The 26,787-nt window shown below is 34.4% G+C and overlaps 1 protein-coding gene across 1 annotated transcript in view; it reads right to left on the bottom strand.

Annotated features, from left to right (window-relative positions):
• FANCM (FA complementation group M) overlaps positions 1–26,787 on the bottom strand; it is a 65,121-nt gene that overhangs the window by 6,174 nt on the left and 32,160 nt on the right. Inside the window, exons 10-20 of the mRNA XM_030319019.1 lie at positions 24,094–24,300; positions 22,437–22,650; positions 17,417–17,574; positions 16,526–16,681; positions 13,086–14,991; positions 8,780–8,871; positions 8,597–8,665; positions 6,852–6,980; positions 5,740–5,896; positions 2,713–2,819; positions 1,385–1,951 (exon numbers count right to left, since the gene is read on the bottom strand). Of these exons, the coding sequence (XP_030174879.1) occupies positions 1,385–1,951; positions 2,713–2,819; positions 5,740–5,896; positions 6,852–6,980; positions 8,597–8,665; positions 8,780–8,871; positions 13,086–14,991; positions 16,526–16,681; positions 17,417–17,574; positions 22,437–22,650; positions 24,094–24,300 (3,762 nt within the window). The remainder of the gene's footprint in view (positions 1–1,384; positions 1,952–2,712; positions 2,820–5,739; positions 5,897–6,851; positions 6,981–8,596; positions 8,666–8,779; positions 8,872–13,085; positions 14,992–16,525; positions 16,682–17,416; positions 17,575–22,436; positions 22,651–24,093; positions 24,301–26,787) is intronic.

Genomic DNA, 26,787 nt, shown 5'->3' with positions numbered 1-26,787 from the left:
TACAGAATGCATATTGCTTTCACACCATCATAACGTCAAAAAATTGTAAATTGAACCATCATGAATCTGGGACCATATTACCTACCTTGACCCTTGGGATTACGATCTTTATACTACAGTTGAGGATACTGAGGCTCAGAGAAATGAAGCAGCCTCTATTTCCCCAATCTATTACAAGACTTAACCTAGTCAACCTTATCCTAAGTATGTCTTGAAGAAATAACTTTGTGCAAAAAAGCCTGGGGACAATTTAAAACTGTAAACTTCTATTTAAGTGCCCCTGGGTCAACACTGAAGCATGTTGCTACAGCACAATGGCCTGAAACACCCGAATACTACAGAGAAATAGAAGGTTAGGTCTGGGTCTCACTCCAAGATGACAATCAAGGAAAGGAATCAGTTATATACAGGTAAGGGATTCCTGTTACTAAACCTTTAATTAACCCCTATTTAACTACTATAACTATAAACTCTTATTAAACTATAAGCCCCTAGAACTATAAACTCTTAAAAACTAAAAGTGGTTTTAGGGATGGATTATTTCAGCAATAATAAGACAAGGAGAAGCAGGAAACTGGAATACTTAGCCATTCTAAAAAGAGAAATTTAAACGAAGGAAATCAGGTAGTGTCCCTAACTCTTCTCCTCAATAAAGACAGTTACATATCTGAAGCCTTCAGTGGGGAAAAGAAAAGTTAATCTGTGGGGAATTAGTTCTGAGCATGTAATTTCTGTTAATTTTATCTTGTAGGAAGCCTATTTTCCTATCTCCTTTTCATAAAACTACCAAGTTTCCTTACAGAGTTTTACTAAGAAAACTGTGATCACACTTAAAAAATTAAAACCTAAAGGCGCACCTGAGTGGCTCAGTTGGTTAAGCCTCTGACTCTTCATGTCCGCTCAGATCATGATCTCACAGTTTGTGGGTTCAAGCCTCACATAAGGGCACTACACTGACAGTGGGCACTATGCTGACAGTGTGAAGCCTCCTTGGGATTCTGTCTCCCTCTCTCTGCCCCTCCCCCACCCTCTTTCTCTCAAAAATAAATAAATAAACATTAAAAAAATTAAAACCTATGCATCCTTATACAAATTATCAATATAATTTAGCATGCTATTTTCTTGTTTGAAGAATTTCACCGCTTACTAATTTTTGTTTGACCTAGTTATTTAATACAAAACACAAAAGAAAGCAAAACAACAGGGGCTCCTGGCTGGCTCAGTCAGAAGAGCATGTGACTCTGGACCTTGGGGTTGTGAGTTCAAGCCCCACATTGGATGCAGAGATTACTTTAAACAAATAAATAAATAAACTTAAAAAGGCAAAACGACAAAAAAAACCCTTTCGGTAAACATAAGGCTTTTTCTCTAATTTGATTCATACCTTCAAATGAATTGGAAATTTTCTACAGTCCTTCTGTGAATCAACAGTAGGGAATGGTGGTGAAGTAGGTTCAATTTTATTACAGCTCCGAGTTTTGAAGTCTGAGACATCAGAAACTGCATCCTTTAAAGTGAGAGGTATCTGTCCTCTCTGCTTTGGTGACTGATTAACAGTTGGATCAGAATGGTCCTTGGACTGCAATGAAGACCCAAAAGGCACTCTATTGACACAATGGTCCTGCTGTTTGCTCTTATTAACAGTGCTTGGGTTAACCACAAGACTGGATTCTCTTTTATCATTTACATTGTTTTCTTCCTCACTCGAGTCACCGGGTAAAATAATTCTGGATAATTTTTTTTTTGAACGTGCACAATTTTGTCTCATCTCCATTTGTTTTAGCTTTACTGCACGTCTGGTTCTATAGTTTTTGCTCCCACTTGCAAGGCAATCTTCAGTTATTATGTTAAAATCAACACACACTTCTTCTTCACTTGATTGACTTTTATAAGACTCATCTTCATCAACACAAAAACTGTCTTCTAAATAGGTTTCGTCTTGCTCAGGAATCTACAGTAAAAATACAAATTAACATATTATAAATTTCTTTCATAAAATCAGTATGTATTTAACATTCTTTTAAGTACATGAAATCTTTATGATTATTTCACTTACTTCATTAATTCAGTCACTTGTGCTCAACTACCATAATACTGAGTATATGCTTTATGGAAAAAAATGGGGAGACTGGGGTTATAAAAAGAATGATTTACTCTCTAGAAATGTACAGTCTCTTGTAGGTAGCCAGAAAAATAAACAATTTATAAACAATGTGATAAGGGCTACATAACAAACACAATGGAAGTACAGAGATATGAACATTACACCAAGCTGAATACTGGCAATTTATTAACAAAGAAGACTAATGTGAAAATGTTGTCCATAAATCAAATATAATCTATAATTTTAGAAAATAACATCTTTATAAAAAATAATTTTCAAGACAAATAAAAGAATAAAAGAAAAAATAAGAATTAAAAATTTAACTCTTATGATTAAATTCCATTCACTTCTTTTAAATATTCTCCTAATTGGAAACCAATTCAACAGTATATTCTAATTAGCTCAAATTAAAGATAGGGTAATTTGATCAAATGAGGACTAAAAGGGATTCTGAGAATTCATTTAGTCCACCTTTCTGAGGCAGAGCAGAAATTATCCCAAATAGCTCTGACAGTCCAGTACTAGAAACAAAATGGAGACTTCATTAACAGGAACGTATCTCAACATTACCATCAGGAAATTCTCCACTGTATTTCTATAGTTCATACCTGTGAGAAAATATTTATGTTGTTATGCTTCTTACGGACCATTTTATACTGATTGTTCATCAGTGGACTACGCAAAGACTTCATGTAAATAGCTCTCATTTCAGAATCTGTATAAGATAGTAAGAATTTCAAGTAGCAGAATTATTTAAATGAAAACTAGTAGAGTATTTAACTTTGACTTATTCCAAATCCACGTAATTCAAACCTGCAAAATTATTTTATACAAAAGATATTTAATGTATATCGAAACAAGTTTAAAAACAATTATTAAAAACCGTAAAGTTAGTTTTGCCTTCAAAATCAGACCATCTGATTTTGCATGATTGTGACAATTCATTTAAGCTCTCTGCCTTAGCTCTGAAAATGAGTATTAAGGTAGTGTCTTTTCATGAAAAATAAATGTGTATGAAAATCTGAGGACTGTACTTACAGAAAGTACTAAATAAAACATAAGACATGCAGGCAAAAAAGAAAACATATGCTTAAAGACATCAAAAGACACAGCTAGGAGGTAAGGTCGTTTCATAACTTGCTGTCAAGCAAAAACTGGGAAACACATGAGTTTCTATTTATGTATACTTTCAGGGTTATAATCAGAGAGCAATTTTATTTTTGTCTCTCATTTTCCATTACATTTTTTGGAGTGATTAATCAACTTAGGTTATTTTCAAGGCTAACACTAATTTAATGACCGCACTTCTTGGAACAAGATGTATAATTTTTTCTTTGAATAATATTCCCCTTCCCTCCATTCCATAGCATAGCTATCAACTACTAGGTATCCTCCTGATTACCTATCCACTCCTTACTCATGCTAAATCCCTATAAACTTAGTGAGACTTTACTTCTAGTTTCTTATTTAGAAGGACTCAGATCTAGGAGCCTTCAGAGACTTTCTTTGTTTTATAGATTTTTTTTTTTTTGGTAGAATGTATACAAAATGCATCCTCCTTCAGGATACAATTCTGTCTTGACAAATGCATCATATGACAAACAATAATCTATTTGCTGTCCCTGATGTTTTTACATTTTCCCAAATGTCATACAAATGAAAAAAAAAAAACAAAAAAAACTTTGAAATCCTACATATTTAAAAAAAAATTTTTTTAATGTTTATTTTTAGAGAGAGTGAGACACAGAGCATGAACAGGGAAGGGGCAGAGAGAGGAGACACAGAATCAGAAGCAGGCTCCAGGCTCCAAGCTGTCAGCACAGAGCCCAATGCAAGGCTCAAACTCACAAACCATATGATCATGACCTGAGCCGAAGTCGAACACTTAACCAACTGAGCCACCCAGGCATCCCTGAAATCCTACATATTTTAAATGCACTATGTCTAAATGGAGTTTCAGGGATGTCTGGCTGGCTCAGTCAGAAGAGCATTTAACTCTTGATCTAGGGGTCATGAGTTCAAGCCCCATACTCAGTGTAGAGATTAAAAAAATAACTTTTGAAAAATTAAAAAAATTAAAATGGAGTTTCAGATCTCCTTACTCCCTATCCTCAGGGCTCCACCTGTAGCCTAATATAAGACAGCAACAACTATGTCCTTCCTGTTGCCCAAACACACTGACTCCTTTTTTTCTCTCAAATCCATCAGGAAAACCTGGCAGCTCTAAGTATCCACAATCCAATCTTTCTGACCCTGGCACTGCTACCACATTGGTAAAAGACTGTATCATTCCTTAGATTACTGCAATGAACTTGTAATTGGTCTCTTCTCCCACCTTTGCTCCCCTGAAGACCATTCTCAACAGTGAAGCTAGAGTGATACTACTAAAATAAGTCAGACCATGAGTTGGACATTGCTTGTTGCCTTTGCATCAATATTCCCCACCAGATTAATACTGCAAATCTTCAAAAGCTGCTCTGTTAATGAACATTAAGGGCATAATACTAAGAAACCTTATTCTGCAAGTCATATCAGTATCAAGGGCATAGTATTGAGAACTTAAGTCTCTAAAACCTTTTTTTTTTTTAATTTTTTTTAATTTTTTTTTTTTTTTTTTTTTTAGTTTTTGAGAGAAAGCGTGAGCAGGGGAGGGGCAGAGACAGGAGACACAGAACCTGAAGCATGCTCCAGGCTCTGAGCTGTCAGCACAGAGCCCAATATGGGTCTCAAACCTGAGAGTACAAGATCATGACCTGAGCTAAAGTTGGACGCTTAACCAACTGAGCCACCCAGGTGCCCCTAAAACCTTTTTTTCTCTCAAGTAGAGCTTGGGAAAATTTGCTGTCTTACAACGTATCAGAGAGTACAGGAGCAAAATAAATGGCAAGATCTGTGAAAGATTAGAACACTGAAAATCTCACCAGAATCTTTCCTATTTCTATTACAGCCAATCCGACTCATCTGCAATTAATATATTATATATAAGATCTGCTGAAGCATTGTTTGGAGAGACTGTTTTCCAAAAGCAGATCTCTCTTACTTGGCAAATTTAATAAATTTAGGTTTGTATCTCACCTGTTTTTAACATTCAATATTGCTCAAGTCCTCATCTCCTTCTAATCTTTGATCAAATATCATCTTCTCAATGAAGCCTACCCCTAATTACCTTAAAGTTACACCATGTCCATTGTTAATACTGCTAGCTCCTCCCACTCCAAATCCTCATCTTACTTTTTTTCATTTTTATGTAAACTGTTGTGTATACTGTTTATCTCTTTCCATTCACATGGAAGCTTCATAAGGGCAAGGATTTTTGTCCACTGATACAGCTTTTTCAAGAACTTTACACAGTACCAGCACACAGTAGTCACTAACTACTTGTAAAATGAACATATGACACTGAGCCAACCAGGTCATTCTGGTAAGATCTGATCAAATTAGCAGAAGCCTATAAGCAACCAAGTCTAAAATAAAGCAAACATTACAGAATTTGAATGAAAGTGACCAAATATTTCAGACATACCAAATTTTCTTCCTTTATAACTCAAACATCTTTAAAAACTAAAATATTTAAACATAATCACGTTAAAAGCACTGAAAACTAGAAGAAAAAGAAGCATCATTATATCATTTACCATTTATATCCTGTGAAAGTTGAGTTGCATCATTTAAGAAGTCAAGTAATGAGGAATCTTGTTCATTTTCTGACTGATCATTTTCATCTGATGAAACATACTCTGCCTCTCCTTGGGAAAGTTCTGCTTCGTCATCTAAAAACTTTCTAGCTGCAAGCTGTGACAAATTAGAAAACAAGGAAACACACTTAAGAAAATAATTTACTTTCTTACATAACTGGAAATAGTTTTGTAAAATGGATTTCTTGCCAATGCTTTAAAGAAAAAGAAAACTTCAAGAAGAAATGCCAAAGTAGCACACCTATTTAAATTTTCCTCTGCAAACTCTACTGTAAGTAAAATACAGTACAACTCAGCATGTCAGCTTGCTGGATGTTTCTTAATAAGCAGAGAGTTTCCCAAGTCTTCTGGCTAATTTTTGCCAGGAAAAAAACTGCACCACAAAAAGGTTGATTACGAAAAGAAAAGGTGTAGGGGTGCCTGGGTGGCTCAGTCGGTTAAGCGTCTGACTTTGGCTCAGGTCGTGATCTCGTGGTTCGTGAATTCGAGTCCCGCATCAGGATCTGTGCTGACTGCTCAGAGCCTGGAACCTGCTTCAGATTCTGTGTCTCCCTCTCTCTGCCCCTCCCCTGCCCTCACCCTTGCCCTCTCTTCTCTCCCTCTCATAAACATAAAAGGAAAAAAAAAAGGTGCTGAGGATTCTTTTCCAAGGATTTGAGTATCGCATAGACATAAGAAAAATGATGTACTGACTGTAAAAACAAATAATCTAAAACTCAGATTTCTGTCTCTGTATTTTCTGTTTGAATCTTAAATTTTCACTAAAGTTTCTTCATTCAGTCATTCAAAATAACAAAGCACTGAAAGATAATTTCAAAACATAAAAAGAAACTAAACTATCACACCTTGAGATTTTAATTCCAGTAAAACAAGTAAAATTAGGGTGAAAATATTTTTAATTTTTGGATTTTTTCCTATAAAGACATTTTAACAAGAAATCTACTAATGTAAAACCTAATTTTTATTATTAATACATATGATATATGGGTGTGTGTGTGTGTGTGTGTGTGTATATATATATATATATAAATAAGAAAATGAAAAAAGTTTACCTTAAGGTGACTCTGTTTCTTTTGGACTTTGATGCCTCTGTTTGCATTCCTGTTATGACCCCTGAAGTCTTCTAACTGTGGATGTTGTTTGTGAAAATTGTCACTCTCATCACTAGATGAAAATTCTAACTGTAATAATTCAATAAATGTCTTGCGTAAGAAAATATAATTGAATTGTATTTTAATGTATTTCTCACAGGTTTTTGCTTTTATTTTCTTTTTCTTTTTAAATAGTTGACCTAACATTTTTTGTTAGAAACATAAAATACTCTCACAACTCAAAGCCATGTTAAAAATACATAATACTTAAGAATTTAAAAGTTAAGTGATGCTAAGTACTAAAACACTAAATTAGGTACTACTATAGTCTTCATTCAATTTAGTATACATCAAATGCATATGATGAATACTTATAGTTTTCATTTATCTCCTCTAGAAGATCCTAAAGGGCTGTACAAAAATTAATGAAGACTATAAATATAACTCTCAGAATCAGTCATCAACGTACAGCCCTTTCCAACCAAGAAATGACTAAAACCATGACAAATTTTGACAATGAGGCCTATCACTCTATCTCTTCAGAACAACATAAAACCAATCAAAAGAATCAAAAGTTTACCAAAATAATTTCAAATAACAGGAATAACTTTAGTTTAAAATGGATTGATCACCAGCATTCTCAATATTTTAATTCATTTATGATGAGGCAGCCAGACATTCTAGTTAAGGTAGCAAGCTAAAGCAATTTTTCTAGTGAAGTGTTATAGGAGTATATACAAAATAAACATGAGCTGATAACATTTTTAATAATTTTGCAGTTTCTCCTAAATTGCACTAGAGAATTAAAATACACAATATTACCTAATCTCAGCTTTTAGTTATCAAATAGCTATAAACTGATAACAAATGAACATCATTAGCCTTCAGACCTGCTCTCTACCTAAACTGCAGATTCAGTCCTGCCAGACAATGTCACATCACTATTCCACAAAATCCTCAAACTCAAACATGCTCAACACTGAATTTGTCATCTTTTTGCCTTCTCTCAATTTGTGAAACATATTCCAAACAGCCCTAGCCAAAAACCAGAGACTCATCTTGAACTCCTTCCTTTCCTTCTTTCAAACCCATTCAGTAAGCAAATGAAAGAATAAGGCCTTCCAAAACTGACCCAAATTTTTCTGCAATTTTACTTCCTGGCACTCTTTGTCTTTACAATCCAGTAATAAAGAGATGCTATTTCCCTGCTTTGCGTCATTCATTAAGCTGCTAGCTTCCTTGGCAAGCCTTCCCACTGGCTTACTACCATATATGCTCTAAGGTATTTATATCTTCAAGAAACATCCCAGAACTCCTAAGGACTAAGCTAAAGGCTTATAATTTTTTATCACTTATTAAAGAATTATATTGAAATTATCTGTTTACTTATCTGTCTCTCCTGTTAAGACTGTAGGTGACTTTAGACAATTCCAGGATATCATACTTATAGTAGTATCCTGAACATCTTACACAGTAGATAGAGAGCAGATATTTAGTGAACTGAAGTGTACTGACTAAAGTAAGAATAGTTTTTAAAGAAGTATAAATTTGAAACAGAAATTCCAATCACATAGGAATTACTATTCTTGTGTTAACCATATACCTATTAGATCAAATACACCTACATTCACCTACACAAATATTTTTCTTGTAATATTTACTCTAAAATAATTTGAACTACTATACATTATCTATTATCTACTTACTCTGTTTAGAGGAACTCTGCGCTTTTTCACAGCATGAAGTGGGGAAGCAACTTCCCCATTTTTCTCATCCTGGATAAAGTAGATAAATAGATAAAAAGTTTTAAAAAAAGACTTAAGTGGGGGCGGGGGAGATAGGAAGGAGGAAGCCTTTATATAATCACATTGTTGTCATTACTGACTCACCTGAGGGGATTCTAAAACATTTCCTTTTGTTTTTTTACTTTTTCTTCGGAAAATCTCATCATCTTCACTTTCACTGCTTGTTAATTGTTCATCTATAATTTATTAAAAAATGAATCTGGTCAATAGATTTAAGTTCATCCACAACTATCTATTTTATTGATTGGGTACATTATTTAATGTTAGTTGGTTTTTTTTTTTTTTTAATGTTTATTTTGAGAGACAGCATGCAAGCAGGGGAGGGACAGAGAGAGAGGGAGAGAGAATCCCAAGTAGGTTCCATGCAATGCAGCAAAGACCCCGATGTGGGGTTTGATCTCATGAACTATGAGATCATGACCTAAGCTAAAATCAAGAGTCAGACACTTAATTGACTGAGCCAGCCAGGTACCCCTGATGGGTGCATTATTTAAAGAGTTTTTCAGAAGTTTGGCCAAAAAATCAGCATGAGACAGAAAAATAAAACAGAGCCAGTGAGGAAATTAAGAGGATAACTTTTGCTAATAACCACATATTTAACTAAAATAACATTTGCATAAATATGTTTATATTGCCCATAGTTGGTAGTTAAATATAATGCTAGAAAAAGTTTTAATGAAAATCTGACATAAAGATAGGAAAAATGATCTCACCCATTAAGAGACTTAATATTAAAGTGTTAAAAGCAAATACTGGAGGCTCAAATGTAACATAAACTTAGTAAAAATATAAATGTCAGAGTATATCCAAAACTATGCAAAAGAGTTAATTTTTAAAAATTAAACATATTTCCAGACCTTAAATAAGTTTTCATCTTAAATGAAACATTCATAAATCATGTCCTTGACGCCAATGGGAATAACATAAAAATTTACATCTCAATAGATGCAGAAAAAACATTTGACAAAATACAGCATCGTTTCTTGATAAAAACCCTTAAGAAAGCCAGAATAGGGGCGCCTGGGTGGCGCAGTCGGTTAAGCGTCCGACTTCAGCCAGGTCACGATCTCGCGTTCCGTGAGTTCGAGCCCGCGTCAGGCTCTGGGCCGATGGCTCAGAGCCTGGAGCCTGTTTCCGATTCTGTGTCTCCCTCTCTCTCTGCCCCTCGCCCGTTCATGCTCTGTCTCTCTCTCTCTGTCCCAAAAATAAATAAACGTTGAAAAAAAAAAATTAAAAAAAAAAAAAAAAAAAAAGCCAGAATAGAAGGAACATACCTCAAGATCATAAAGGCCATATACCAAAGAAAAACCCACAGCTAATATCCTCAACGGAGAAAAGCTGAGAGCTTTCCCCCTAAGATAAGGAACATGACAAGGGTGTCCACTCTCACCTCTGTTATTCAATACAGTGTTGGAAGTCCTAGCCTCAGCAATCAGACAACACAAAGAAATAAAAGGCATCCAAACTGGCAAGGAGGAAGTCAAACTTTCACTCTTCACAGATGACATGATACTGGAAAACCCCAAAGACTACACCAAAAAACTACTAGAACTGATCCATGAATTCAGCAAAGTCACAGGATATAAAATCAATGTACAGAAATTGGGTGCATTTCTAAACACTAATAATAAAGCAGCAGAGAGAGAAATCAAGGAATCAATCCCATTTACAGATGCACCAATAAACATAAAATACCTAGGAATAAACCTAACCAAAGAGGTGAAAAATCTATACTGAAAACTATCAGAAAACTTATGAAAGAAATTCAAGAAGACATAAAAAAAAAAAAATGGAAAAACAATCCATGTTCATAGATTGGAATAACAAATATTGTTAAAATGTCAATACTACCCAAAGCAATCTACACATTCAATGCAATCACCTTTCTAAAGAACACCAGCATTCTCCACAGAGCTAGAACAAACAATCCCGAAATGTGTATGGAACCAGAAAAGACCCCAAATGCCCAAAGCAATCCTGAAAAAGAAAATCAAAGCTGGAACCATCACAATTCTGGATTTCAAGCTGTATTACAAAACTGTAATCATCAAGCCAGTATGGTACTGGCACAAAAACACTCAGATCAATGGAACAGAATAGAGAACCCAGAAATGGACTCAAAAACATATAGTCATCTAATCTTTGTCAAAGTAGGAAAGAATATTCAATGGAAAAAAGTTTCTTCAGCAAATGGCTGTTGGGAAAACTGGACAGTGATATGGAGCAGAATGAACCTGGAGCACTTTCTTACACCATACACAAAAATAAACTAAAAATGGATGAAAGACCTAAACATAAGACAGGAAGCCATCAAAATCCTAGAGAAAGCAGGCAAAAACCTCTTTGACCTCGGCCACAGCAGCTTCTTCCTTGACATGTCTCTGGAGGCAAGGGAAATAAAAGCAAAAATGAAGTATTGGGACTTCATTAAGATAAAAATCTTCTGCAAAGAGAAGGAAACAATCAGCAAAACTAAAAGGCAACCGATAGAATGGGAGAAGATATTTGCAAATGACATATCAAATAAAGGGTTAGTATCCAAAATCTATTAAGAACTTACCAAACTCAACACCCAAAAGACAAATAATCCAGTGAAGAAATGGGCAAAAGACATGAATAGACACTTTTCCAAAGAAGACATCCAGATGGCTAACAGACACACGAAAAGATGCTCAACATCATTCATTACCATGGAAATAAAAATCAAAACCATAAGGAGATACCACCTCACGCTTGTCAGAATGGCTAAAATTAACAACTCAGACAGCAACAGATGTTGGCGAGGATGAGGAGAAATAAGAACCCTTTTGCATTGCTGGTGGGAATGCAAACTGGTGCAGTCACTCTGGAAAATAGTATGGAGGTTCCTCAAAAAATTAAAACTAAAACTACCCTAAGACTCAGCAATTACATTACTAGGTATTTATCCAAAGGATACAGCAGTGTTGATTTGAAGGGGCACATGCACCCCAATGGACAATAGCCAAAGTCTGGCAAGAGCCCAAATGTCCATTGACTGATGAATGGATAATGATGTGGTGTGTGTACATGTATGTATGTATATATATAATATATACATATATACACAATGGAATATTATTCAGTGATCAGAAAGAATGAAATCTTTCATTTACAACAATGTGGATGGAATGAGAGTGTATTATGTTAAGCAAAGTAAGTCAGTGAGAAAAAGACAAATATATGATTTCACTCATGTGAAATTTAAGAAACAAAACAGATGAACATAGGGAAGGGAAGCAAAAATAAGATAAAAACAGAGAGGGAGACAAACCATAGGAGACTCTTAAATACACAGAACAAACTAAAGGTTGCTGGTGGGGTGTTGGGTGGGGGGGGGGGCGGATGGGCTAAACGGACGATGGGCATTAAGGAGGACACTTGCTGGGATGAGCACCCAGTGTTATATATAAGTGGATGAATCACTAAATTCTCTTGAAATCATAATAATGATTTGTATGAAAAAAAGAAAGAAGAAAGAAAGAAAGAAAGAAAGAAAGAAAGAAAGAAAGAAAGAAAGAAAGAAAGAAAGAAAGAAAGAAAGAAAGAAAGAAAGAGAAAATAAACATGGAAAGTAAAAAAAAATTTTCAGAGCAAGCTCATTTTACCCTACGGCCTGCTACAATAATCTATACATAAGCTAGAATTGAGTTCTATCACAGTACTTAAATACTACTAAGTCATTTTAGTACCAAACATCTATCACTATTATTTTCTAGTGTTCTACAAGTGTTTAGAAATAGATCACAGAAAGCCAGAGATTTCTCTGGAACTTCTGTGGTCTTATCTCAGTCCTCCAAATACAGTCTTGTTTCTCAACTTTTTTCAACTATTTTGCTATATGAATCATCTACTTTATACTGTTCCCTCCAATCTTACACTTCCTTTTCCCTTTGTTTTCATTTTATAACAACCAAATTCCCCATTATTTTCAACATATTCAAATTGTAAATATTCCTGAAGAGTCAAAATGAAAATCTACGTTAAGAAATCTACATTACCAATCTAACCCAGTCCACAATTCTGTCATCTTCTGAACGTCCTAAATATCCACTAGCTTATTATTTATTTGGTAGTTATTTCCACAATTTACTATTATCTTTTCAAATGTATTTGTCACACAATTGTTTGGGTTTTCCAGCCAAGGGGCAGGGGCCAAAGGGCAGGAATACCTTTCCCATGGCATGCATGCCATAAATATATGCAGATAAAATACATCTTTTTTTAGTAAGCATCAACTTAAGAAATACATAATACATCAATGATCTCATTCAATACACCAAATATTGAAAAATTACATTTTCAAAAATTACAGAAGCTTATGTAAATTATTCTAGCAAGATTTATGTGTTTTATTAAGATGGAATCTTACCTTCAGCAAGATGACAGGATTGACGAAGACTGATTTGCTCCCTGCTTTTAGCCTTTTCTACAGAAAGTCCTGAATCATCAAAAGTTGAATTCAATATTTCTTTGAAACTTTGTAGATCTACTTTTCCCTTATTAGAATCTGATGTCCTAGGCATTTCCTTTCTCTTTTTAGAAAATGAGTTCAATGTGTTTGATTCAGAAAGTGGTGTACTCACAACTTTTTCTCCTACTGGCAAAGAAAATTGAGAATAACCAGGAGACATAAATTCTTTATTTTTTGCTGCACTCAGTGGAAATTGTGCAAAATTTGGACTCCACTTATCTTCACTTGATGGGATAGTAATGGTTCTACTCGTAGAACTAGCAACATGATTTCGTGGTATTACTGCTTGATTTGAAGCATAATTTGCATCACTTATCTCCTTAATATCTAAACACCTTTCAGATAGATCTAAAAACTTATTATTTATACCCGATGCATGTTCTAATATTTCATCATCAGAATCTGGACCACAAAATCCTAAATCAAAAGTAACAGAGAATAAATCCTCAGAGCAGTCAAAAACATATTCATCACTCTTCAGGTTTTCCTCATGCACACCTCTCAAATCTTGATGAGATTTCCAACTATTAGTATCACAGATAATTTGATCTTGGGGTTCAGAATCATTGTCTAACAAAAGTTCATCAGAAATTAAGAACTGAGAGACCAGTGCCATTTCACTTACAGCAGTTTTGTCTGGCACACAAGAAAATTTATATTTATTGTTTGAGGGAGAAAGGCGCACATCATTAAACTCTGTATTAACATCTTTGAATAGTGGTAAACTCTCATCCTGATCAGTGAGCAGTATTGGGAGGCCGTTGCTATCCCTATAATTTTTCTTTTCAACTAAATACTTTGGAGGGCCTATGTTTATTTGAATATGACTGCTGGATACTAAATTTTCATTTACATTATCTTTATGTACTTCATCAACATAGTCATTGAAGCTTGGGTCATCAGAAATTTTATCATTAGTTGCACTATAAAAGCAACTTTTTTCAAAAGAATGATTAATAGATTTAAGCGAATTCAATTCTAAATCCTGTTGAGAATTTACAGGTGAATATGACATCATACGGGTAGATTTATCATTTTGTAAATACTCAGTGCAGGGTAGGAAAGGCAAATTATGAAGTTCAGAACCCTTAGCAATTTCATATTCCAAATTTGAGAGTCCAATGAGAGGTGGAGGAGAATGAGACAAAAATCTCTCTACATTAACTAGTACCTCTTCCGTTAATGAATGACAATTATAAAATCTGTCATCTATTCTAGTTATACAAAGTTCTTCCTCAAATGGAAGAAATAAGCTAGATGAAACATATTTCTCATCAATGAAACTGTTATAACCAGAATCTAAAAAATTTCCAACAAATGAACTAGATTTATTTGTGAATTGACCTTCCATCAATCCACGTGGCTGATGAACATTTTCACTGACAGCACATACGGTAGCAGCAACTTCATCTATATCTGAGGCCCTTTTATCATTTAGTACGTCTACCTGAAAAATATTTTCAACAGTAGCACCGCCATCAGTATCTAAAGAATCCATAACAACATCATTATTTTCTTTTTTAGGCTGATCTTTTTTCAATTCTTTAGAAGATTTTTTCTTTAAAGAAGCAATTTTAATAGGTTTGATTTCAGTTTGTTTAAAAATTTCAGCACATTCTTCATCAGATTCTGCCACTGAGAAGGAACTGTCTTGATTTATATTCCTTGAAAATGATGATTTCTTGTTACTAGTAAAGGTGCCATTGGCAAGAGGATTGTATCCATTCTTGGAAGCACGAAATGTTGAACTAACATCTTCCATTTGTAAATAAGATATAATTTCTGATTCATAGCTGCATTTTCCCTAGGAAATCGGAAAATGAAAAAGTCACAAGAAAACAAGAACCAATACTAAACGAGTTTACTTTATGTTATTTTCCAAACAGTATTACATTATTCAAATAATTTTCTCTTATAACTTAAAAATTATTCTAATAAATCAAACAAAATTATAAATGACACTACTGTATAATTATCATAAATTATCTTTAATCAGTCAATATTTTTGCATCCTCAAAATTTAATACATGGAAGACCCACAATAACTGTTTGCAGAAAGAACAAATTTAATGAACACGTAAGATTATAAACACTAAGTTTTTCACTTCTAACATTTAATTGAGCAACTATTCTAATTTCCTAAAAAAATCGATATTTAAGTAATTAATGTATATAAATGCAAACCACATATATGTATGTTAAATTTACTCTCTTGATAAAGGTAAACTAAGAACAGCTTTTAGAACATCTGAAATAGATGTACCGGTACATCTATTAGGCTGTAGGCTGGAATATACTATTTTTAACAAATTTCCCAATCAATAACTCTTATAGTGAATTTGTCTTATTTATCTCTAAATCTAAAACAATAGTCCCTCCCCCATTTCTGACCCACACTTCCCTCTTCCCCCTGAGTGGCTACTTTAGTCAGGATTCCTCTACTATTCAGGGACTGAGCAATTAACTAATTTTTTTGTATAGTAAGTACACTAAGTATTTATTTGAGAATGTTTGTCTCCCTGCTGGTGTCTATGCTTCCCACAGACAGAGTATTTCATTTAGCCAAATGATGTATAACTGGGCCTGGGATAGAGGTGGACACATATAAGTGCAGATTTTACGGGATCCACAAATAATTACTTTCTATATGTATTCATGAACACTAGCTAATAATACAAATAGCAGCTACAATCTATTGAGTCTGCCAGTTACTATTCTAAGTGCTTTACACATATTAACTCATTTAATCCTCACAACCCTATGAAGAAAGTATTATCATTATCCCCATTTTACAGATGAAACTGAGGTCCAGAGAGGTTAAGTAATTTATAGATACATGATTAGTAAGATGTAGAGTTAGAATTCTAACCCAGACATTTTGGATTTCATACTTATAGTAGGTTCATCATTCTGATTCTCTCAAGGAAGAAAATCAAGAAACTGCTCAAGGAATCAATAATTCTCTAAACTACTACCAGGATCAAAGAGACATACCAAATGAACTATGTGATGGAGAATATTTCAATAAATCCCATTCTAACAAGAATCCTAAACTAGCTTTACTAACAGTTTATATAAATCATTAGTATATTAAATTTTTACTCTGGTTTATCTGTATTTTAGATGATATTCTTCTAATTAAGTCTACTAACTCACCTAAGGCAGAAAACTGGTTCCCTATTAAGATCACAGGGAACTTTATAAGAAACCAAAATATTCTAACTATCATTATTTATATTAAACACTTGTTTCTTGTAACTTCAAATTAAGAAGAATAAATATCAAGTATTCTAGTTTCACCATCATATCAGTAAGACAAAGTTACAACAAAACTCTACCTCTTCATGTCTCATTCCTTCTATCATTTGCATAACGCTTATAAAATGGTGGCAACGATCTGAATGGTCCACTTGATACGTAGGAAAAGGATGATCCTGCCATACTCTCCAATCAGATAGAGAGAGTTGATGAATTCCAATGGCTGGGTCTTGAGTCTTGAATAATGATTTTAAAAACAGTAAAAATGATAAATATACATACTCAGATTTCATAAACTGATTTAAAAAACAGTATAATCAGCCTACTATAAATAATCTGAATTGATTTGGGTATTTTGAACTAAAAACTCAGGAGAATAAAGAAAAAGAAAATAACAGTTCATGAGTTTGAGCCCTGCATCAGGCTCCGACTGACAGCACATAGCCTGCTTGGAATTCTCTCCCTCTCCTCTCTGCCCCCTGCCTCCCCCTCTCTCTCTGTGCCTCCCCCACTCCCATACTATTTCTCTCTCTCTCTCTCTCAAAATAACTTAAAAAAAAAGTTTTACATAGTTTCAAAAAAGTGTACAAGGATACTCATGACAGCATGATTTTGTTAGTAACATATTAAAAAGAATTCCAAAAACACAACAGGAAAATAAGTAGTGAAGCAAACTATGGTATACTACAGAGTAACATAACAACCATGTAAATTATGCCTATGGAAATGCTCATATAGAAATTGGAAAAATGCAGACATTATGTAAATACACTACAGTGAAATAAAAATATATACACAATAAAGAATATAAAGAAATTAGTTCTACAAACTTAGACTTTAATATTCTTTTTAAACTGTTTATATTCTTAATTTTTTAAGTAAGCTGACATTCTAAACATACACATTCCTCTCCACTCCCAAAGCTATTGCATTATCACTATAAAGAGCATCTGAAAACATGTTCAACTTACTGGTCTGTCTTCCTCATTTTCTAAAGATAAAAACTGAACTTGAGGCAATGTTATTTCCTTAATTTCATCACTGTCTCTTAACCTATAAAGTCTGTTCCATAATTTAAATTCTTCTGCTGATAGGTACCAATCTTTCTTTGAATTACTTTGCTTCATTCCTACAAGTTGAAAAAATAATTGAAAAGAAGTTTTTAAAAATCTGCTAGGCAAACACAAAATACACAACATTAACTCAAACTCTCTGTTTATATCTATTTATGTTTGCTAAATGACTGATTCTCTTCCTCAAAACCAGTATTCTTCACATAATCATTTGGTTGTCACTCTTCCTGCTTCTATAGATCTTCTAACTTTCTCTCACCTCTTTGAAAGTACTAGTACAGCCTCCTGTCCAGAAGCTAACCTTCCATAATGACTTTGTTAATATAACAGAGCCAGGCAGCTAGGCTCTTAATCTTGGTTCGTTTTGGACTCTCTCCATGTTGTTGTCTAAGATCTGGCACAAAAGAGTCAAAAAACTTACCAATGAAAACTGGTATGATTCTATCATTGTCATCTGAAAGATTATCTGACGTTTGGTTGGGAGTAGGGGAAGATGGCAAGTCTAAAAAGCATTTTTAGCTTTAAGTCTTAAATGAGGGGGGGACGTGGAGGTAAACAGAAAAGACCTGCTTCAGAAAGTGAAATAATACACTTTTTTTAAAAAGTATACCAAATTAGGGCACCTACGTGGCACAGTCGGTTAAGCGTCCAACTCTTGATCTTGGCTCAGGTCATCATCTCAGGGTTCATGAGTTCAAGCTCTGCATGGGGCTCTGCACTGATAGAGCAGAGCCTGCTTGGGATTCTGTCACTCTTTTTGTCTCTGCCCCTCCTCTGCCTGTGCATGGGCTTGCTCGCTGTCTCTCTCAAAATAAACTAAAAAAAAATTTTTTTTTGAAGGTATACTAAATTAACCCTTTCTGACTTCCATAACCTCTACAAAGGAAAATAATCAGCAAACTGGAAAGGATAAACAGTATAAAGAACAAACTCTGGTCCAATACCAATGAGGACAGAAAACAATCAGAAAGTCTACTGAATTAGGAATCAGACAACTTCTGTCTTAGCTATTCCCAAATACTGTATAACAAGCTTTTGAAGGCACCTGGGTGGTTCAGTTGGTTAAGCGTCCCACTTTGGCTGGGGTCAGGATCACATGGTTCATGGGTTTGAGCCCGTGTTAGGCTCTGTGCTGGCAGCACAGAACTTACTTGGAATTCTGTCTCTTTCTCTGCCCCTCCCCAATTCGTGCTTTCTCTCTCTCTCAAAATAAACAAATTACAAACTTAAAAAAAAAAAAAAGCTTTTGTTAAAAAGCAGGTTTAAATTTTCAGGTCCCTTTGAGATCTAACAATTTGAGGCTCTCAGACTCTTAAAATTGGAAGGCATTCCTATCTTTTAGTCACTTTAAATAAGTTCAGATCTCTAAGCCCAGATGAATTATATACTAATATACAGAAGATTACATTTATACATACAATCTTAGCAAGATGAATCACTGACACTTGAAAAATCAGGAAGGGGCGCCTGGGTGGTTCAGTCGGTTGAGCGTCCGACTTTGGCTCGGGTCATGATCTCACGATTTGTGAGTTCGAGCCCGCATCTGGCTCTGTGCTGACAGCTCAGAGCCTGGAGCCTGCTTCTGATTCTGTGTCTCCCTCACTCTCTGCCCCTCCCCCACTCATGCTCTGTCTCAGAAATAAATAAACATTAAAAAATAATCTTTTAAAAAAAAGAAAAATCAGGGAGAATGGGGAAAAAAAGCATAGAAACATGAACATGAGCTAATATTTTTAAAAATAGGTTCTAAAAAAAAGGTTCTAGAATTTTACAAAAGAAATTTGTCATCCATGTCTAGTTACATTTTAGAACCAATTATTAAACATATGGTTTATTTTAACATTTACAAAAATACAATTATCACTAAGAATAATTAATGCCAAGTTAATCAAGTTTTGATGCTATTATTAGTTAAATAAATTCAAAAGAATCCAAAATACCATTGACTCCTAAATAATTCAGGGGTTAGGTTATGCCCCAGCTAAAAACGGGCACTTAACTTTTGGCTCCCCTAAAACTTAACTACTAATAGCCTACTGTTGTTTGGAAGCCTTACTGATAACATAAATAGTCGATTAACATATATGCTTTCTATGTTTTATGTATTATTTACTATATTCTTATAATAAATGTAGAAAAATATTAAGAAAACCATAAGAGAAAATATTTACAGTATTGAGCTATATTTACTAAAAAAAACTACAGTTAGACCAGTGTTGTTCATGGATCAACTATACATACTATCTTTTTTCTTTAGCCAAAGGTCTGGCAAAGTATTGTGAATGACAGGTATATTCCTATTAAGTAGATTTGTCTGAGGTTTAATAAAGCATATCCAATAACAGCTAATTATTAGCTGTTACTAATAATTAGCAATAACAATGGTTAACAGCTCTGAGTTAATGGAAAGAACATTAATAAAGTGAATCCAAAGCAACAGACTAGGAGGGAAAGGGTCTTGAAACTTCATGGTATGAAAATCAGTGGAATTGACAGTTAAACTTGAGAGGTATTGTCTTCAAATATATAAAGAACTGCTACTTAAGTACACAAAGGATCAAAACCATTCCTTGTATCTAGAAGATAACACTAAATCAATGAGAAGAAGGTACAAAGACATTTTTCAACATATGAAAGAAACTTCTTCTGTATAGGGCTTCTACATAGGGAAGAACCTTTATAAAGAAATAGAATTTCTAGATTAAAAGATATTCAAGCTGAGACTGAATATGCATTTAACAAGAATACTGAATGCAGATCAAAACCACAAAGAAACATCATCTCCCAGCTGTTAGGATGGCTACTATCAGAAAGTTGAAACATAACAAGTGTTGGTGAGGATATGGAGAAATTTGAATCCCAGTATACTGTTGGTGGTGTCATAGCTGTACAGCTGTTAGAGAAAACAGCATGGAGGTTCCTCAAAAAATTAAAAATAGAACTACCATAGGATCCAGCAATTCCACTTCTGGGTACATACTCAAAAGAACTGAAATCAAAGAGATACATACACCCCATGTACACTGTAGCAGTATTCACTATATGTAAGAGATGTAAGCAATCCAAATGTCCACTGACAGATGAATGAATAGAGAAAATGTGGTATGTACAAACAATGGAATATTATTTAACCTTAAAAAAGAAATCCTAACTGGGGCACCTGGGTGGCTCAGTCAGTTAAGTATCCAACTCTTGATTTCGGCTCAGGTCATATCATGATCATGAGATCAAGCCCCATATTGGGCTCTGAGCTGGGTGTGGAGCTTAAGATTGTCTCCCTCTGCCCCTGTACAACCCTAAAAAAAAAAAAATCCTACCATTTGCTACAACATGAATGAACCTATAGGAAATTATGGTAAGGGAAATAAGTCAGTCACCGAAGCACACATACTGCATGATTAGACTATAGATATAATATTATCTAAAATAACACAATCAGAGAACAGAATGGTGTTGCCAGGGGCTGGGTGGAGGGAAAAATTGGGAGTTCTTACTCAAAACATCTAAAGTTCCAGTTGTATAAGATGAATATATTTTATAGATCTGCTATATAACATAGTACCTATAGCTAATATGATCTTCTTAAAATATTTTTTAAAAATAGCTGCAGAAATAACTCCTATCTTGATAGGTAATTTGACCAGATGATCCCCAAGGTTCCTTCCAAATGTTAAAATATAACTATATGATTTTATGATTCTTTAAAAGCTCTAGTTAAAGATTAAGCAAAATTTAAAACAAAAAATTTTCAGTTTCTCTTCTTCATAGTGTTAACATTTCAAGATATTTTCTTGATATCACCAAAATCTCTGCAGTTCTTAAACTACCAACTCTCATTACTAGAGATGCTCCCTGGCACCAAAGTATTTGTTTCTCACTGACTCAGTATCACCAGAAACTTGGTCTAACTTGGCCACTATCTCATATAAGAGTAAATTAAAAAAAAAAAAAAATCTCTTTTGCAGAAAGGAAAAGAAACCATTTCCCTTCCTTATCTTTTATTTTTTATTTTATTTATTTTTTTTACTTTCTTTTTTTAAATAGGTTCCTTGCCCAATGTGGAGCTTGAACTCACAACCCTAAGATGGAGAGTCAGGTGCTCTACCCACTAAGCCAGTCAGGAGCCCCCATTCCCCTTCCTTTTCTTAAAATAATTCCAGAGATCCCTAATGTTTGTAAATCTTTTAACTCTTTGGTATTTTATGTGAATCTCTGTAAAGTCTGAGCAAGCCTCTAGTTAGCATTTCAACCATAGAGGTTTTCCAAAGGATGTAGGAACTCTCTCTGAAATGTAAACATCAAGGAAGATAGTGACTCTCTCTCCTAGTTACCAGGGGAGTTTAGCCCTAGGCACCATTCCCTTCACTATCTATTTGCACAGATAAAAGAAGTCTTATTTCCTTGAATAAAGGCACTAAAGCTACCACAAATGGCTACCTTAATTACCAGGTGAATTGAAGATGAACTATGAAAGAATATATAGAAAAAGGTGCTATCCTCTTATGTGAGGATAAGTTACCATTAATCTTGAGAATATGTAGGTAAACAATTGTAACTACCTGAAGGGATGTATAGGGTAGAATTTCTGTTTTGTATTATCTTAGTGGATTGTCTACGAATGCACACTAAAATCTGATTCAATCTCTATTCAATAATAAAACTGTTTCCTTCCTTTTCTATATTTTGTAAAGATGATTCTCTGAGTTGGTAGGCCATTTTTAATCTTCCCAACACTGAGTTTCTATCACTATTCCGTCACTGTCTCCTTCCCTTTGCCACGTGAATAATCTCTTATCCTCTTCAACACTCATAACATCCTAAAATATACACTTTCTCAAAAAGGAAATATATCAACATATGGCCTGTTTAACAACAGGGAAAAAAAATGCATGGTTCAAATGCAAAGTTTTTTACTCACCATTCTTATAGGAAAAGATAGAGGACTTCCGCTGCAAGTTCCGAGAAGGCTTCTCTGGTTCATAGACACCACATGTGATGAACATTTTATGTAATTCTGGATTGATTCCATCAGGCACCATTCGTGGACTTCCTTGGTAAAAATGAAGAACTTGCCTGTTACCTGAAATAGCTTTATAAATACTTCTTTTGTTGCACTGACTTTGATTATAAGTCTGCAAAGACAAATGTCAAATTACATTATTTCTATAATAATCATCTAGCCATGACAAGAAGTTTGGATTTATTATAAACAGTAAATTAAACTCTGATCCACTTAAATACTGAGAATATCTATCTTGAATTTGAGGCCGGTTCAATTAATTCTTGAAAATCAGTTCAGGGGCGCCTGGGTGGCTCAGTCGGTTGAGCGTCCGACTTCGGCTCAGGTCATGATTTCGCAGTCTGTGAGCTCAAGCCCTGCGTCAGGCTCTGTGCTGACAGCTCAGAGCCTGGAGCCTGCTTTGGATTCTGTGTCTCCCTCTCTCTCTGCCCCTCCCCCACTCATGCTTGTGCTCTCTCTCTCTCTGTCAAAAATAAACATTAAAAAAAATTTTCAAAAAATCAGTTCAAAACCTAGTATTATAAAAGTCTACCTTCATAACTATATTGCAAAAAGGAAATCTATTATTTAGGATCTTGCCATTTTTGAATAAGGCGAATATTTATATGTAAGTGTAAATTGCTTTTTTAAAAAATACTATTCCCTTATTCCAACTTGTTACTTCATCTTTCTACACCTCAACTTTCTTTACTGTACACTGTATATCATTTAAATGAGAAAATATACCTGAAGCACTTAGAAGAAGAGTGTCCAGGAGAGCAAGTGCTCATTAAATGTGGGCAATTATGACTAGTTTACAGATAAGAAAACTAACAACTGAACACAGAGGTTAAGTGGTTTGCCTGAGGTAACATAATTATAACCTAATCCATTTATTGATAGTACATAGATTTTATAAGCTGCCAGATATTTCATTTATTGAGATCATTTTATAGATCAAAAGAATGTTACATAACATGCTATAATCACATGAAAAGTATCTGGGGAGAAATTCATTTTTCAGGATGAATTTTAAAGGGTCTATTAAACATTTTAAATCACTTTTTTAAAACTACTATAATTAATGAAAAATCTAATATGAAACGACATATTGGGCCAAGGAAATAATCCCATTGAGTTACAAAAGTTACTCAAGATTATAGCAAGATACATTCATACTTTGCTATAATCTTGAGTGATGTAATTCAAGTCTCTTATCACTTTAAAAGAAAAAACCAAACTAAAAATAAAAAACAAGCCTTAGAAGCACAGGGAAATAGTAAAACAAAATAATACAAAAATAGTGATTTTTTTTTTTTTGGTGTCTCTAAGTTGGTACTGAAGTACAAAAAATGTGTTTCTTCAATATGGATAAAAATTAGAGACTGAATCCAGTTAAGAATTCTCCCAATTACAAGAAAATAAATAGTCAGAATCTACTACAAAGTGGGGGGGAAAAATCAACCACAATTTCCTACAGATTGTTTCCACTTTGAATGTTAACAGATTGATATTGGTCTTAGGCTTTATTTCTCAAATTTCAAGTATCAAATCTCGTTTCTGAAAGTCTACTTACACGTTCTTCTCGTCCTTCAGCAAGGATAACAACAATTCTGCCTTGACGTTTGCGGCCAGTTCTACCCATTCGTTGTATAAGACGAATTGGGCTCTTCTGGGCATCAAAACATATTATAAGATCAACTTCTCCTATATCCAAACCTTCTTCACCAACACAAGTAGAAACCAATGTATTATAACCACCACTACGAAACTGTTTCACAACCTAAAATAAGAATGATTGAAAAATAACCAGATACAAACATAAGAGACTTGTAGGTCAAAACATACTTTTTTCACTCACCCCAAAATGGTGAAATTGGATTATAAATCAGAATCCAGAATACCATGGAATAAGAAGTGGCAAAATGGCAATATAAACCAAAACAGATTGTGGTAAAATGCAAAGAGCAGTCCTAATGCTTTGGTTACATAACGGTTGTGATGGCAAAAGTGTTTGCTAATCATTTACACATAAATAAGAAATCCCTGATATTATTTAGCATCACTAAAAGAGCCATGGGCAGGTAAATGGCCCAGAGCAATTACTGCTGCTTAATCATATCCTAGACTTAAATTTATTTTTTGGTGTATCTAAAGTAAAAACTTTTATTACTCCTAAAACTCCTATCTTACCTTTTATACTGCCATTCTAATGAAGGGTAGCAGAATACGCCACCCCAAAATATGACTGTGGGAGTCTAGGACATACTGCCCCAAAATATGTTGCTTTGACATATTGACAATATTGAACTGTAGACACTTGAAAAACAGCAAAAGCAGGGAAAGGCTTCCTCTCCCCTTATCTGTCCAAAAACAGATTCTCCAAAAGGAATTCAACTGTCATAAATCCCCTCCCCTGAGATTTTCATCAACCAGAAAAAAATGACTCATCACAAGGGGAGGCAACTAAAAGTTATTCCTGCACTTAGACAAACTTGATTACAAATTATCACACCTCCCATTTTTCTTCTAAGGGCCCATTCATCTTTCCTAAAAATCAATTAATTTCTACTTAGGAGCCTATGTCCCTCCTCTCCTTTCTCTTTTAAGATGGTATTTAAGGGGCAGCTGGGTGGCTCAGTCAGTTGAGCATCTGACTTCCACTCAGGTCATGATCTCCTGGTTCATGGGTTGGAGCCAGCGTCGGGCTCTGTGCTGACAGCTCAGAGCCCGAAGCCTTCTTTGGATTCTGTGTCTCCCTATCTCTCTGCCACCTCCTCCCACTTGCACTTGCACCCTCTCTCTTTCAAAAATAAACGAACATTTAAAAAAAAATTTTTTTTAAGATGGTATTTAAGTCTGAATTCTAAGCCACCTTAGGGAGTTACTGACTTTTCCCTGAGTATCTCCCATGTATAACATAAGATATATATGTTAATAAACTTATTTGTTTTTCTCTTGTTAAGCTGCCTTTTATTACTGGGGGCTCAACTAACAGCCAAAAAGGAATAATTATTTTTCCTCTTCTATACCAAGATTTCTATCACTTTAATAAAACTGCAGTAGCCTAAGAATTAATAAAAAGTCAACGAAACATTTTGAAAAACTTCCTTAAGCCTTAAAAACTTATTCTGAACTGCTCTGAGCCTCAGTTTCTCCACATAACACCAAAGTTGCAGTTTTGTATGTGGCAGACAGAGGTAGTAATAAGATAATATTCAACAGATAGATAAAGAATAGAAACAAAAGTAGAATGATAGTATTCCAGAGAAATCAGTCATGCACTTGAGTAAAGCCTCTATAAATGCCTATTAAAATATCAGAATACCCAACACAGGGCTCCATTCCACAATCCTGGGATCATGACCTGAGCCGAAATCAAGACTCAGGACTTCAACCAACTGAGCACCTATCCTTAAACTAGCTCTATTGTTGACAACAACAACCTCAAAAGCAGGATTATAAATTTAAACTTATCATGTTAAATCCTCTTGTAAACTTTTCCAGTAGCTTAGTAAGAGAGTTTTCTTTGAATATGAGAAACCTCAGAGTACAGGGATAACCAGTGATCATGATTAAAAGTTAAGATTAATCATTTCTCTTTGGAATCTGGAATCACATTAAGCCAAGGAAAGACTGACCTAATATTATCTGTATATAACTTAAAACACATGTCCTCTTTGCTCCCCCCCCCACCAAAAAATGGGTCACAGTCTTAGAAATGTAAAAGAAAAATAATTCTTTAATATAAATAGTTAACAGATGAATAAAGGATAGTTGACATACTTTTTAGGTAACATGTATAAATGAAACTATTATTTATTTGCCTAACACTAACTAATTTGCCGGGACTTTGAAAAATAAATATGAACCAGAGGTTCATAGAATCAATCATAGAAAGGGATACATGATTAATTACACAAATTCTACCAGGATTTGTAATCCACTGATCCTATCATTTTTTCATTGCTTACACTTTACCCTCACTCCACTCTCATATCAGAGTCCTCTGACTAAACTCCACCACTGAATATATCCCACTTTCCAACCAAATCTAAGCCTGTACCCACATAGGTGAATGGAAGAAAATACCAACCATTCTTACTGGTTTCACTTTAAACTCATAATCCCTCACTTGAGAGGGCCTTTAGTGCTATCTGAAAATCATTTCATATTCCCTAATCCATTCACTTTCCCCATTCTTCTAGAAAACTATATCCTCTTTTCTCCTCTTTGATCAAACTTCCATCCAACATTTCCTCCCATTCTC

Source organism: Lynx canadensis, chromosome B3 (assembly GCF_007474595.2).
Source record: "Lynx canadensis isolate LIC74 chromosome B3, mLynCan4.pri.v2, whole genome shotgun sequence".
Lineage (NCBI taxonomy): Eukaryota > Metazoa > Chordata > Mammalia > Carnivora > Felidae > Lynx > Lynx canadensis.
Note: the sequence above shows the minus strand (reverse complement) of the source record. Positions and strands in the feature narration are given on the sequence as shown.